We start from the raw sequence: 15,218 nt of genomic DNA, 5'->3' as shown, positions 1-15,218 counted from the left end.
ACAAAGACAAATGCATCAACGGATCGTATATCAACCGTGCACTGGCATGCTTGTCTGTGGAGACCTACACATGTCTCTCTGTGGTCCATAGAAACTGCACGTGAGAAAGAGAGGAAAGAGTAAAAGAAAGGGAGATTTAGCCCGCAGAGAAACAGGTTAAAATAATTTTCATTACTTTTTTTTCCCCCCCACTTCAGCTTCAGCTCTCCCTGGGCGCGGGAGGAGGCTGTGGGCTGCGGACTCGGTGCTGGAATGAGGACTAATCGAGCTTGAGCCGAGCCAGAGGTAGCTCTTTCCTGCCGGTGTCACTGCTGCAGCTCCAGAGCCTGGCGCCTAGGTCCTCAACTGCCTCCCTTCTCGGTGCAGAATCGCCTGCAAAGACAGCAAAGCAGCCGCAGAAGTTGCCCGGCCTCAGACTCCGGAGGCATTGGCTCGATAACTTTTCACGTCATTTTCTGCTCCGGAGCCCCTTCTCGCCTCTCCGCGCTGCCTTTCCCGCCGCACATCCCCAGTGCTCATGGGGCAGGGGAAGAGCAGCCTGCAGCACTGAGCCGAACCGGACTGGAGCCCGTGATGTCCGGCACCAAATTGGAGGACTCCCCCCCTTGTCGCAACTGGTCATCGGCTTCGGAGCTGAATGAAACTCAAGAGCCCTTTTTAAACCCCACCGACTATGACGACGAGGAATTCCTGCGGTACCTGTGGAGGGAGTACCTACACCCGAAAGAATATGAGTGGGTCCTGATCGCCGGCTACATCATCGTGTTCGTGGTGGCTCTCATTGGGAACGTCCTGGGTGAGTCTCGTCCGGGGCAGCCCTCCAGGGGGCTGTCGCGTCCCCTCCGCCCCAGGCTGCTAAGGCTCTAAAGACCCCTCCCTCCCTCTGGGATGCAAACAAAGAGGTCGCTGCTCTCGGGGTGGGGTTTTCTATTAAAAAAAAAAAAAAAAGTTTTCTGATTGTACAAAAACCAGGATCCAGCCCTGGAATGGTGATTCCTTTTTCTGCAGAGAGAAGCGGGAAACCGCGTTTCTTTCGCAAGCGTCTAGGTGACAAGCGCCGAAAAGGGGCAGCGACCGGGATCTCCAGGCGGATTTTGTTGAGTGTGGGGAAATTAGTCATCCTTTTGTGTAAGGTGGCTGGGTGTTTTGGGGGCTTGGGTAGAAGTAAAGGTGGCAGAATGCAAAGCTGTTCCCTTAAAGAGCAAGGTCTCTGGGGCAGTTGAAGTCACAAAGGATTTGTGAGCTGGTAGAGTGCCCTTTGGGGAGGAGGTTAAGACTCTATCTAGAGGTGGTAATCAAAGGGCAGGGAATGGAGACAAAAGCAAAGCAGGAGGGTGCACTCACGCACTGAAGCTGAATTCAACGGGAACCATGCAGCGAGCAAGCAAGAAGGAGGGGCATCTGAGAAAAGTGCCAGGGAGATTGCAATCATTCACGCATCCATCCATTCATGCATTCATTCATTCATCCACTCGACCAATACTTTTTCCAGAGCATGCTTGTTGCCAGGCTCGGGGAATATTTAACTTTGTTTTTTTTCTTCAAAGATGAGACCAAGCTTAATACTAGTCTCTATTTATCCCTGTCTAGGTTTGCATGCAAATATAGATGTCCTCACCCACTCCTCACCTCTGCACAATTTCTGAGAGCTGGGGAGGGAGTGCAGTGGTGATAGGGTGGCTGTGGGATGTGTTTATTAGGGCAGCTGGGGAATCCACTTAAAGAAAAGGAGTTTTGTCAGGGAGGGAGGACTTAACATGAATTGTGAATGGAAGAAGCGTGTACCTTGATGAATGGAGAGTGGGAGGTGTTTCAAATGCAGAGGGCAGTGTGGAGGGAATCTCTGTTGAAAATAAGAAGAGATGGGGGAGGCTGAGAGAAGATGCTCTTGGTTTTCAGTTATAAAAAGGGAGAGAAGGTGAAGGAGGTCAGAGAGGCTGGGAGGCTTTGAAGACCAAAGAAAGAATTTGTAGCTGCAGTGGAGGATGGTAAGGAACTTACCCGGCTTTCAACACTAACCTGATTCTTACCTTCTCTCCCCAAGTGTGTCAATCTTGGTAGGAAGCATTCAAAGTAGTGTCTCACCCACTCAGCAGACAGAGTAGTTGGTAGGACATGATTGAGAGGCATTCTAGAAAGAGCTGGTAGAATATTATTTGATAAGAGAGATAAGAATCCTCTGAGAACTTTAGTTGGCTCTTTCTGTATTATTTTCAGACTATTTTCCTTTTGTTGATTTCTTAAAGGTATACATAAAAGGAATCTTTTAGGGATGCAAACAAGGTTATGAAGCTGGAAACACACATGATTAGGGATCTTTGTTATAAGGATAAGTCTGTTAATAATAACGCCTTTCTTGTCATCCATCCTTAGGGTTATGATTATTAGGACACATGGCCACTAGCACAGCAACATTTCACTGCATTATGCCGACACTTAATGATAAGTAAATATTGAACAAATTGAGCAAATTGAACATCTGTTGAGTACCTACTGTGTGCCAGACCCCTTCACATACACTATCTCACTTAAACCTCAGAGTAACCCACATTTGACAGAAGAAGAAGCAAGACTTAGAGAAATGAAATGACTTATTAAGGAACATGATTTCCATTCAATTCCATTTCTTCTGACCTCAGATCCAGAATTCTCCATTGATATTCCACTCTAGAGCTAGAAAGCATATAGAGAATGAATTCTTTGCTCCTGGTTGTCTGCAAGCCTATTAAATGTGCTTCCTGTTCACCCCTGCATCTATGTCCACTGTTAATAAATTACCATGAGAGGTTAATGGCTTTGTCATTCTCTCCAACAAAAACTATCCGGAGAGGAAAATTATTGCATTGCAGTAAAAATTTGACATGGTTTGCAGGGATATGTACAAATCATAGCTATTTCTCTTTCCTAATTTTATTTCAGGCTTAATCTCTATGATAAAGTTTGCTCCTCTTTGCTGTTATTTTATTCTGGCTTTGCACAGATTTGTGATGTATAGTCTTTATGTCCTAACTGCATAGTTTAGGGGTACATGTTTGCTAGCCTGGGGAGTGTTTTGGTCTCAAGAAGAAAACACCTCTACAGTGAGGCTACTTGTTTTCCTGTTAAGGAAGAGAGCACTGTCCACAGCCTCAAGTGCTGAAATAGCCAATTCCATTCAGTTTAAAAAGAAAGGTTTACTCAAAGCACTCTGCTCTGAAGATACTGACAGCTATTTTCCTCAGGACGAAACGACACTGAAATTCTCTCTGGCTGAACTGAAACCCATTCTTTACTGACATATTCCCTGAAAGTTGATGAGGTTTAAGTTTGACATTTAAACAAATGAGCAGTGTCGTTATTCACAGAGAACTTCCTGCTCTTTGATGCCACTGTCAAGTTTGCAAAACGAATTAGATTGAGAATTGCTTTTTTGCCCCTCTGGTGTAAGTAATTTTATGCAGAGAGTGGCAGGACAAGAAATCACATTATTCATGCAAGATAACGAGGCAACATTAGGTATGAAGGTGAAATACCACAGTGTGGGCAGCAGATGGAATCACTGACCCTTCAGGTCAGTTCAGCATTTGTACTTTCTTGTAACTGACTACTTGGAAAATCTCAACATTGTTGAACTTACAAATACAATGTAATCAGTTAGAAGTCATTTCTCCCACAATGTCCTTTTGTGAAATTATCTAACAGGATATGCTCTGAGCAGAATGACACAGTCTTGATCCTCCCCCCTCTTTTTTCTTCTCTCCACGGTTCCTCTCTCTCATTATATCCTCTCTCCACTATCAGATGTTTCTTTGCAGAGGTGGAAAGCAGTTTCTTGGGGAAAGTTGTGGCAAAAGTCATTCAAAATAAGGCAAAAATTACATGGAATTTCATGAGTGTATTTGTGTATGTACATAGATGCACTCCAATAAAAGATGAGTGCATGTCTAATTACACAATTTTAAGTCCTAGGAAGGAAGATGGGACAATGTTCTTTTGGGAAGCAGCGTTTCTTCAGTATCATCAAAATTATGCCACATATAACCTGTTCCTAAGTATGTCTTGTACTGTAACAAGTAGATGCATCCAATCATTTGGATATCCAATATCCAACCAGTACATTTTGAGCAATAACTTGTTTTTAAAATTAATGAGTGTGTGGGGGGCTCTTTGGGACACTCAAAGGAATATATTTGATGCAATTCATACTTGTTCTTTCTTGAGTGAAACTGGTTGGAGAGATGGGTTTTAGTCAGTTCAAACATTAAACAACTGGAAGAAAAGAGCAGTTCTCCACCTCTCCTGCTTCTGCATTCAACAATATCATGATATTCACCTGGAATGCTTCTATCTTCCCTGTTGTCTCCATATAAAAAATGAGGAGAACATTCAACAAATGACCTCAGTCCAGCTGTGCTTCTTGTGTGACCATTAGCAAGTTATTGAACTCTCCAAGTTTATTTTTTCCAATTGAAAATTAAGGTTGATAATGCCTGCCTGTAGAAATCTTATCAAGATATAATATATAGCTATCTTCTGTATAGTTATATATGTGTATAAATGTGTGTATATATTTATTTTTTTCTTGCCACATAGTAGACACTAAGTGCCAACTTCCGTCCCTCCATTCTCACTTGAAATCTCTCCCTGATGTGGTTTGCAGCCATCTCCTGCCTCTATGGCCAGTCTGTAGCTCTTTATGGCCTCTGCTCTAGACTTTTTCTCAATTTAGTGTTTTACTAAAAGGCATTAGTAAAATGAACCTAATCTAATCATGGTGATTTTCTCTCTCTTTTTCTCAGTTTAAATTTTCCTGCACTGGCTCCCATTCATCCAGAGTTTCTGAGTTGTTAGTTGGCTGGTCTATCACTATGAAAGTTTTAAAGAGTGCGTGTGCACACACGCACATGCACACACATACATGTACACTGTTAAAACGTTGATTGAACTCATTTAAAGCACACTTCCCGGTAAAGCATTTACCCAGTAACAGTTAAGCTGAATTGAGTGGGTGGGATGAGAGGAAGATCTGCAATAGGGTTGTTTCTTACAAACCTAATGTGATTCCCCAGATATGAAAATGGCAGAGTTGCAAGTTCCGGCTACGCCGAAGCCTAAGAGACATTTCTTTTCTGCTTCTCCTAATGCCCAGTTCAGCTCTGTGGATGTTTGTAAACCCACCCTTTCCTACACAAGAAGCAGAAAGAGGTTAGAGATAATACATTACTCATCTCTGCCAACATCCTGTAGAAGGCATGAACAGTGACTGCAATAGACATATTAGCCATTATGCTTTAAACTTCAGTCTTTTTAGTTACAGAATGCCAAACTTGCTTATCTGAATAAGAATTAAACTGATGCCTCAATATCTTTACTAAAACCGTAACTACTTAGTTTTACTGGGTAAAAATAAGTCATGTTTTTGACTTGAACAGAATCTCAGTGATAACTTTCTAAGTGGCTGTCTCACAGATAACAGCAACATTTGTCATAGACAGACAATAATGAGATAATATGTACTATTGATAATTTAAATGTAATGGATTCTTCCTATAATTAAAAGAAAAATACATGAGGAAAGTGAAATAATGAAAACAATACCAATTTTCAAGAGACCAAATCTAACACTCAAATACAAATACAATAGTCCAGTTTTTAAAATTTTTATTGAACTTATTAGGGCACACATATGTATTTCATATATTTATATGAATCTCCCTTATTTCATATTAGAATATATTTGCAAATCCTCATGTACTGCAGCCACGGTAGCATTGCAAAATCCCTGAATTCTCACTCAGCTCCTCAAGTTTCAGAAGTATCCACCGCTGGTGTTCTCTCACTGGTGAAAGAAGATCCTTCCGTCTTTCTTCCTGTAGCCTTCTGACATGTCCCACACCCTTAGAGATGCTGGCTCTGTTACGTAATGGCTCACCGGTAAGGTCCAGTCAATGACATGTGACGGGTAAAGCTGAGGGGATTCATCTCCTGTTCCTCCTCTCACTGTAAAGGGAAATGAAGACTATTTACTGAGTACCGTATGCCAGGTCCCAGATGCTAGGCTCCACAGTGAATAGATGTATTTCATTGATGCCTCACAACAGATTTATAATGAAGAGATTAATAGCTTTGTTTCACAAATGAGAAAAATGAAATTCAGAAAGATATTTTAACTTATTCCGAAGTTCATTCAGACAGTAAGTAGCATCAGTAGATTTCAATATGAATTTCAGGTTCCATAGCCCACCTGGGTTCCATTACTTCATCCTGTCTGTCTCCCTTCCTGCTAAGCGTGACTGAGAAACACAGAAGAAAAGAGAGTGGAAATGATGCTTAGGTGTGCCCTCTAAACGAGGGACAGAGTTGCTCTGGCAAACTGCCACGCTCTTCCTCTGCTAGACGACGGTTCTTCAGCTATAAGAATGAGCTCACTTGATAAGCTAATCAAGGTCAGGCCAGGGTCACTCTAACAGAGAAAATTTCAAGGTAAAATAGGTGCTGCCAAAAATGCTTTTGCCTGTTTAGGGGGGTGACTCATTGGATAAATGGTAGATAATTGTGGCCAAGGATTCTTTTGTCATTGAAGGTGTGGTCTTTAGACACAATTTAAGATGGAGGGCCTCAACTTTTGATAACTCAGAAAATCTCAAGATCTTTCTATCTCCTCTTTCAGTTTTCAAACCTACTCATGCATTTTCTTTTTCTGACATAATTAATGTTAACCTTTAAAAAAGTTATGTTTCTATTGATTACACCGAATAAGTCAATCTTTACGTCACATAATAGTGTTCCTAGAGCATATATGTCCGAAGAGGCATTACTCATCAAGCCAGACATGAAATGACCTTAGACACTGACAATGGAACACTTTGAGATGCTGTTGGATGAAATACATGACATATATGACCAGTTTTTTGAACAGCTGACTCTTAGGACTGAATTTACTCATTTCACTTTTGTTCTCAATGAGAGATGACCGCTTAATCAAGTAAATGGGTTGGATGTATATTTAAAACAGCATTTGGGACTGGCACAGTGGCACAGTGGTTAAGTGTGCACATTCTGCTTCGGAGGCCCAGGGTTCTCCAGTTCAGATCCTGGATGCAGACCTACACACCGCTTGTCAAGCCATGCTGTGGCAGGCTTCCCACATATAAAGTAGAGGAAGATAGGCACAGATGTTAACTCAGGGCCAGTCTTCCTCAGCAAAAAGAGAAGGATTGGTGGCAGATGTTAGCTCATGGTTAATCTTCTTTAAAAAAAATTAGAAATGAAACAGCATTAAATTTCTTTCCAGTAGAACTGTTTTCTCATAAGCAAAAAACAAACTGTTCAGAATAAATATGTATTTTATTCTTAAAAATATCTTGGGATATTTCCATTGTATCTTTTTTGGTAATTTGCTTTTAATATTAAATACATATGAACAATGTTTAGTATTTATATAGTATTTGACCCTACAGAAGAGATTGTTACACGTATTGTCTCATTCATTCTCCACAAAAATCTTATGAGGTAGGTCTTATTTAGTGAAAAAGTTCAAGTATTTGAAGCGATTTTAAGTCACTTTAAAAGAAAAGTTTGAGTACGTGGGAATATCAAGGGTGATGTGTCAGTTTGGCAAAAGCTTGCCAGTTTCTGGTATTCCAAGAGGCCAGGAGAAAGGATGACAACTGTCTTTGTCCGGCCTTCAGGTATGATGTCTTTGTTACCAGATTTTGTCAACATTCTAAGTACAGATGTTTATTAACCAAATTCCTGGGGAACCTGGCACAAAAGAAAATAAAAAAAGAACTCCAATCTTCTAATTTTAAATAAAAACTTACTCTTAAAGATCCTAGAATACTTGAAGTCCTTTAAATTATCACAGTCTCTTTCTGTAGACATTTGTACATGAAGAGGTTTTTTGGTCTGAATAGCCAGGCCATGCCATAGTAGCAAATAAATCCTGAATTCTCATTGGCTTAGCATTGCGAAAGTTTATTTCTTGCTTATATAACATCTAATGTGGGTTGAAGAGTCTGTTTCATCCAATGACTCATGGCCCAGGTGTCCTCCACGTTTTATGTACAACCTCAATATGTGGCCTCTGTGGTAACCAGCCTCCAAGATGGCTCCCAATGTTTCCCCATCTCCTGGGATTCACACCCCTGTGTAGTCCCTTTTCACACCGTGCCAGAACTGGTTTGGGTAGCTAACAACATACAACAGAAATGATAGTATGTCACTTTCAGGATTACATTATAAAGGATTACAGCTTCTGTCTTGTGTTCTCACTCTCTCTCTTGCTCTTGGATTTCTTGCTCTGGAGAAAGTAAGCTGTCTTATTGTGAGTAACCCACATGGTGAGGAACTGAAATGCCCATCCGACAGCCAGAGAGGAAAGGTGGCCTGCTAACGACACATGTACGATCTTGGAAGCAAATCCTTCAGCCAGATTGAGTCTTAACGTGACTGCAATAGCACCCCACCTACCCAAGCTTGACTGAAACTTAAAGAGAGCCTCTGGGACAGAACTGTCTAGCTAAGCTTCTCACAGATTCCTGACCCTTTAGAAGCTGTGAGATAATAAATGTTCGTTGTCTTAAGTTTTTAAATTTGGGGATAAGTTGTTATATAGCCTCTAAAGTTGTCATGGTGGGAGAAGAATGAACGTTAAAAAAATATACTGGCACTTAACTGTCTTTGCCAAAAAGCAACACGTGTCAGTCATGCTCATAATCATTTGGTTAAAACCAATCACATTGTATCAACCTAACTACAAGTGGGACTGGAAGGTGTAAGGGAATACTGTCTCTGTGACAGAAACCATAGTTAAAAGTACTTTAATTTGCATAGACTCAGAACAAGGGAATTTAGAGGAATCAAGCATTTAATGGCATAAGACTAAAATAAGCTGATCGATATATCCACTTCACATTTTTGATCTCTGCCAATAGAAGTAACATATATATTGGGAGACTTTGTGCCAATTACTGTGCTAAGGGTCTAGAGTAAAAAGATGATAGAAACCAAGGAACCTACATTCCAGTTGAAGAAACCGACACGTTAACAGATAATATAACGTGACAAGTGCTCTGATAGATGAGTTACAGGATGTAATGAAAACACAAAGGAAGGGCACTTAGTTCCATTTGGGGGATTAGAGAAAGATCCAGGAGGAGATGATGCCCCAACTGAGTTTTAATGCATGAATTCAAGTTACGAAGGTGAAGAAAATTGGGTAAGGATGTTCTAAGCAGAGGAAACAACGTGAACAAAATCAAAGAGGCATGAAATAGCATGGGCTATGAAGAGAATATTAAGCAATTGGGTAACTCCAGTGCAGTAAGGATGAGCAGAGTCTCCAGATGAAGCTGGAGCATTAGATAAGGGCTGGGTTACGAAAGGCCTTGTGTGCCCTCCTGAAGATCTCGGCTGGCTTTGACACTGTAGTTTAAGGGGAGCCCTTCAAAGACTTTAAGGACAGTGCCTTCATTGGTTTGCATTTTGGCCGAGAGCAGTCTGGGGGTAAAGTAAAGAATAAATCCAAAGGCAGAAAAACTCATGAAGGTTTTCATACTGAGGTTTGTGTCCTGTTTGGGGTTCATTTAATCAAGCCTATTTTAATGAAAAAAATAAATAGTAAAAGACATAATCAAAATTTTCTAGATAATTACTTCTAGGAGGCTTCTACGTGCTGAATGAGGAAGGAAAGGAGAAAGTGAAGAAGAAAGAAAGAAAGAGAGGGAAAAAGAAGACTAAAGGAAGGGAAAAACTGTTGCTATTTTTGCTTTGCTGAATATTTAAATTTGAGAAGTAATTTCTCTTTAAGATAATTTTGTGCATTTCTTTCCTGAAAGATGTATTTATAAATCTTGCAAGTCATAGGTCTATTAATATTTTTAAATAGTCTATAAACTTTTTCATTAAAATCATTTTTGTACTAACTTATTTGGGCGGTTCCAACGGGTCTCTATACTCCTAGCCACCCATCATTTTGACCTTTAGATCACTCACACTGAAACTCAAAAGCTTAAAAATTTGAGATCTGATAAAAATTTTTCATATTTTGAAACTAAGTCCCCAATTTTCACTCCAAATTACTTGAAACTTTCTAAATATGCTCTAATGGGCTCTAAATATGTTCATTTGAAAATTTATCTTAAATGGCATTTTTATCATTCAAATCATCAATGAAGATATTACACTGATGCTAGGTCAGCCCTCAGAGAATTACAAGGAACATTTCCCTACTACAAGTTGACATAGTAAGACTTCAAAATTTCTAAAACTTGGTTAGTTTAAAAACTTCTATTTTCTATTCCTGGCTTGCAATGGGAATATGGCAGTGATTAAAAATTGTAATATCCTTTTCTAGATTTTCAGTGAGTTTCTAATTCCTACTAGGTGACTCTAAAATGAATTTATAAAGTACATAATTTACAACCTTGTGGAAGCTTGATTTGATCACTACATTGCTAGAAATGGGGTCAGAAAGCCACTGTGTATAATACTTTATTTCATCAATTCAGAGTGAATTTGATGAGTCATTCACTTCAGTACAGAAGTATATTGCTTATAAATATCATTTTGAAGCCACTTTGTCTTTCTTAAAATGTGCAGATTGTGCTAAACTTTCTGGGACAGAAATAGCGAAGTATGGTTAGGTGCTTAAGAAACCATTTTGTCACTGGGTGAAACTGAGTCAACTTTTCATTATGAAAAATAGCTAAAAACTTAATCTCTCCAGTTAGAATACTTAATATAAAAGTTCCCCAAGTTTAGAAAGCTCAAAAACAAATACGTCAACAAATCTCACCAGCTGAGACAGGAAAAGAACTTCACAATTATCTGGACATTTATGTGCTTGGGCTTGATTTATAGTTCAGACACAGGAAGCCTAGAAAGACCTCGTTCTTTGAAGTCATCAGAGATGATGATGGTGACTCACAGATTCCTGAAAGTCAATGAGATTACCTTAGTTTATAAATGGATGTGTTTTTCCCCCCAGGCATAATAAACTTTGCAACTTGTCACTGATAGGAAGCCAAACTATCTCAGTGGAAAAGGGGAAAATAAGAATTTAAGAACTTAGAGGGCCGGCCTGGTGGTGCAGCGGTTAAGTTCGCACGTTCCGCTTCGGCGGCCTGGGGTTCGCAGGTTCGGATCCCGGGTGCGGACATGGCACCACTCATCAAGCCATGCTGTGGCAGGCGTCCCACATATAAAGTAGAGGAAGATGGGCACGGATGTTAGCTCAGGGCCAGGCTTCCTCAGCAAAAAGAGGGCAGCAGATGTTAGCTCAGGGCTAATCTTCCTCAAAAAAAAAAAAAAATTAAGAACTTAAAAACATCAGTGAAAACGTGCACACGTACATACGCATCACACACACACGTTTTGGGGATTGTATTATATGATTAATATGATTTTAATACACTCCAGTTTTCTCAACAGCATTAAGAAGCTACCTTCCAAACTTTAACAATGCCAAAAACTGGATATAAGGCATTGACTTTTCCAAAATCGGGAGATATTTTCAACTATTCCCTAGGTAAATAAACTAACCTTCAGGGAAGCGAAAAAGAGAAATACACTAGAGATGAGTCAGTCTTTGAATTAACGTTCATGTAAGAAGGAGCCTCCTTGGGTGATTATCATTGTAGCATAATTTCTTTTCTTTGAACAAACAATATATTCCCGCTTTACAGCCTTCACAATTTCTAACCCCGTCTGACCCTCTCATGGGTGGCTCTTGTTCAGCTCACGTCATATCTTCAGGGATGGTTTCTAAGAAGGCCCCGTGTGAATTACTACCCCCTTTATGTGCTATGATAACCATGCCATTTTATTTTTGTCCTACAACTTACTACTATTTGAAATTATATTGTTGGTTTGCTTGTTAATTTTTCTGTTGTTTCCCTTCAGTAACATGCAAATTGCGTGAGAGTAGTTTCTTTATTTTTCTTTTTTGCAGGCGCTTCCTCAGTGCCAGGCATACAGCAATTTTTTGCTACCAAATGAATTAAAGTATTAGACTTCCACCAGGAGGAAGACTTTAGATAGATATACATTTTAAAATTGGGTATTGTACGCTTTAAATTTCTTCTGTATAAAAATTTAAAATAAAACCTCAATAATTTGAATTATGTCTGTGATAATTTTGATTAGTATCTTAAGGAACGCACACAATCAAATAAGTGGGAGACCATTTGGAAAATCTCTCCCTAGCACTGAGATCCGCTTGACGTTACCATGAAGCTATTTTGTTCTCATGGAACATAAATGGAACTTACAAACTGTGGCAATAACTGAGGAGAGGACATAATGTGCAAAAATTACTTATGCCCTCTTTCTGTCAAAGTATTGCCTAGTTACTTTTCACGTCTTTATAAAAGTTGGAGGAAACATTTGACCATTCGTGTCCAGATGAGATAAGAGAGCTGAGAGTGAATGTTCCCATGACTCCATACTTTCTGCAATAAAAGCCCTGGATGTTTCAGGAATGCCCACAGAGTCTCAGCCTTAGGAATCCTTTGTCATGCTCCCCCATCACCAGTGATTAATGCCAATTCTGTTACACTAGACTGTGCAGACACTTGAAAAAATTGTAATTTCAGGAGGAGCTCAAGAGCAATGTTGGTAATAGCTGGATAGTTCTAGATACTTCACTTAATGAGGAATAAGAGAAACAACAAACTCTTTTGACCAAATCTTTCAGTTTCCTTACATATCAGTGAAATTTAAAATTTTTTTAACCTTTTCTTTTTTTTTTAATTTTTATTTTTTTTGGATGTACATCATATTTCAAATTCTGGATACATTACATCATGTTCACCACCGAACGCTAATTATAGTGCATCCCCTCACATGTGACCCTAATCACCCCTTTTGCCCTCCCCCCTCCCCCCTTCCCCAATGGTAACCACCAGTCCAATCTCCAATGCTATGTTGTTGTTTTATTTTTTCTGTCGTTTTTATCTTCTACTTATGAGTGAGATCATGTGGTATTTGACTTTCTCCCTCTGACTTATTTCACTCAGCATAATACCCTCAAGGTCCATCCATGTTGTCACAAATGGCTGGATTTCGTCATTTCTTACGGCTGAGTAGTAGTCCATCGTGTATAAATACCACATCTTCTTTATCCATTCGTCCCTTGATGGGCATCTAGGTTGCTTCCAAGTCTTAGCTATTGTGTATAATGCCGCAGTGAACATAGGGGTGCAAGTGTCTTTATGCCTTTGTGTTTTCAAGTTCTCTGGATAAATACCCAGCAGTGGGACAGCTGGATCATATGGTAGATCTATCCTTAATTTTCTGAGGATACTCCAAACTGCTTTCCATAGTGGCTGCACCAGTTTGCACTGCCACCAGCAGTGAACAAGGGTTCCCTTCTCTCCACATCCTCTCCAACATTTGTTGTTTCCTGTCTTGTTAATTATAGCCATTCTGACCGGAGTGAGGTGATACCTCATTGGAGTTTTGATTTGCATTTCCCTGATAGCTAACGATGTTGAGCATCTTTTCATATGCCTGTTAGCCATCTGTATATCTTTTTTGGAGAAATCTCTGTTCAGATCTTTTGCCCATTTTCTAATTGGGTTGTTGGTTTTTTTGTTGTTGAGCTGTATGAGTTCTTTGTATATTTTGGATATTAACCCCTTATCTGATATGTGGTTTGCAAATATCTTCTCCCAATTGTTAGGTTGTCTTTTCGTTTTGTTGATGGTTTCCTTTGCTGTGCAGAAACTTTTTAGTTTGATGTAGTCCCATTTGTTCATTTTTTCTTTTGTTTCCCTTGCCCAGTCAGACATGGGACTTGAAAATATGCTGCTCAGACCAATGTCATAGAGCGTACTGCCTATGTTTTCTTCCAGAAGTCTCATGGTTTCGGGTCTTACATTCAAGTCTTTAATCCATTTTGAGTTGATTTTTGTGCATGGTGTAAGAGAATGGTCTACTTTCATTCTTTTGCATGTGCCTGTCCAGTTTTCCCAACACCTTTTATTGAAGAGACTCTCCTTTCTCCATCGTATGCTCTTGGCTCCCTTGTCGAATATTAGCTGTCCATAAATGTGTCGGTTTACTTCTGGCCTCTCAATTTTGTTCCATTGATCTGTATGTCTGTTTTTGTGCCAGTCCCATGCTGTTTTGGTTACTATGTCTTTGTAGTATAATTTGAAATCGGGGAGTGTGATACCTCCAGCTTTGTTCTTTTTTCTCAGGAATCCTTTGGCTATTTGGGGTCTTTTGTTGTTCCATATAAACTTTAGGATTCTTTGTTCTATTTCCATAAAAAATGTTGTTGGAACTTTGATAGGGATTGAATTGAATCTATAGATTGCTTTAGGAAGTATGGACATTTTGACAATGTTAATTCTTCCAATCCAAGAGCACGGAATATCTTTCCATTTCTTTGTGTCTTCTTCGATTTCTTTCAACAATGTTTTGTAGTTTTTGGTGTACAGATCTTTCACCTCTTTCGCTAAGGTTATTCCTAGGTATTTTATTCTTTTTGTTGCAATTGTAAATGTGATTGTATTCTTAATTTCTCTTTCTGCTACTTCGTTGTTAGTGTATAGAAATGCAACCGATTTTTGTACATTGATTTTGTATCCCGCAACTTGACTGTATTCCTTTATTATTTCTAAAAGTTTTTTAGTGGACTCTTTAGGGTTTTCTAGATATAAAATCAAGTCATCTGCAAAGAGTGACAGTTTCACTTCTTCTTTTCCAGTATGGATCCCTTTTATTTCTTTTTCTTGCCTGGTTGCTCTGGCTAGGACTTCCAATACTATGTTAAATAAGAGTGGTGGCAGTGGGCATCCTTGTCTGGTTCCTGTTCTTAGAGGGATAGCTTTCAGTTTTTCTCCACTAAGAATGATATTTGCTGTGGGTTTGTCATATATGGCCTTTATTATGTTGAGGTATTTTCCTTCTATACCCATTTTACTTAGAGTTTTTATCATAAATGGATGCTGTATCTTGTCAAATGCTTTCTCTGCATCTATTGAGATGATCATGTGATTTTTATTCTTCATTTTGTTAATGTGATGTATCACGTTGATAGATTTGCAGATGTTGAAGCACCCCTGCATCCCTGGAATGAAACCCACTTGATCATGATGTATGATCTTTTTAATGTATTGTTGTATTCGATTTGCTAGTATTTTGTTGAGGATTTTTGCATCAATGTTCATCAGTGATATTGGCCTGTAATTTTCTTTTTTTGTGTTGTCCTTGTCTGGTTTTGGTATCAG

At 39.4% G+C, this 15,218-nt stretch overlaps 1 protein-coding gene across 2 annotated transcripts in view; it reads left to right on the top strand.

The window, feature by feature from the left end:
• The first annotated feature begins 400 nt into the window (after nucleotides 1–400).
• Nucleotides 401–15,218, top strand: part of HCRTR2 (hypocretin receptor 2) — a 105,909-nt gene continuing 91,091 nt past the window's right edge. For both annotated transcript variants that reach the window (XM_070516822.1, XM_014851768.3), the window contains exon 1: nucleotides 401–796. In XM_070516822.1, the coding sequence (XP_070372923.1) occupies nucleotides 574–796 (223 nt within the window). In that variant the 5' untranslated portion in view covers nucleotides 401–573. The remainder of the gene's footprint in view (nucleotides 797–15,218) is intronic.

Source organism: Equus asinus, chromosome 8 (assembly GCF_041296235.1).
Source record: "Equus asinus isolate D_3611 breed Donkey chromosome 8, EquAss-T2T_v2, whole genome shotgun sequence".
Classification (NCBI taxonomy): domain Eukaryota; kingdom Metazoa; phylum Chordata; class Mammalia; order Perissodactyla; family Equidae; genus Equus; species Equus asinus.
Note: the sequence above shows the minus strand (reverse complement) of the source record. Positions and strands in the feature narration are given on the sequence as shown.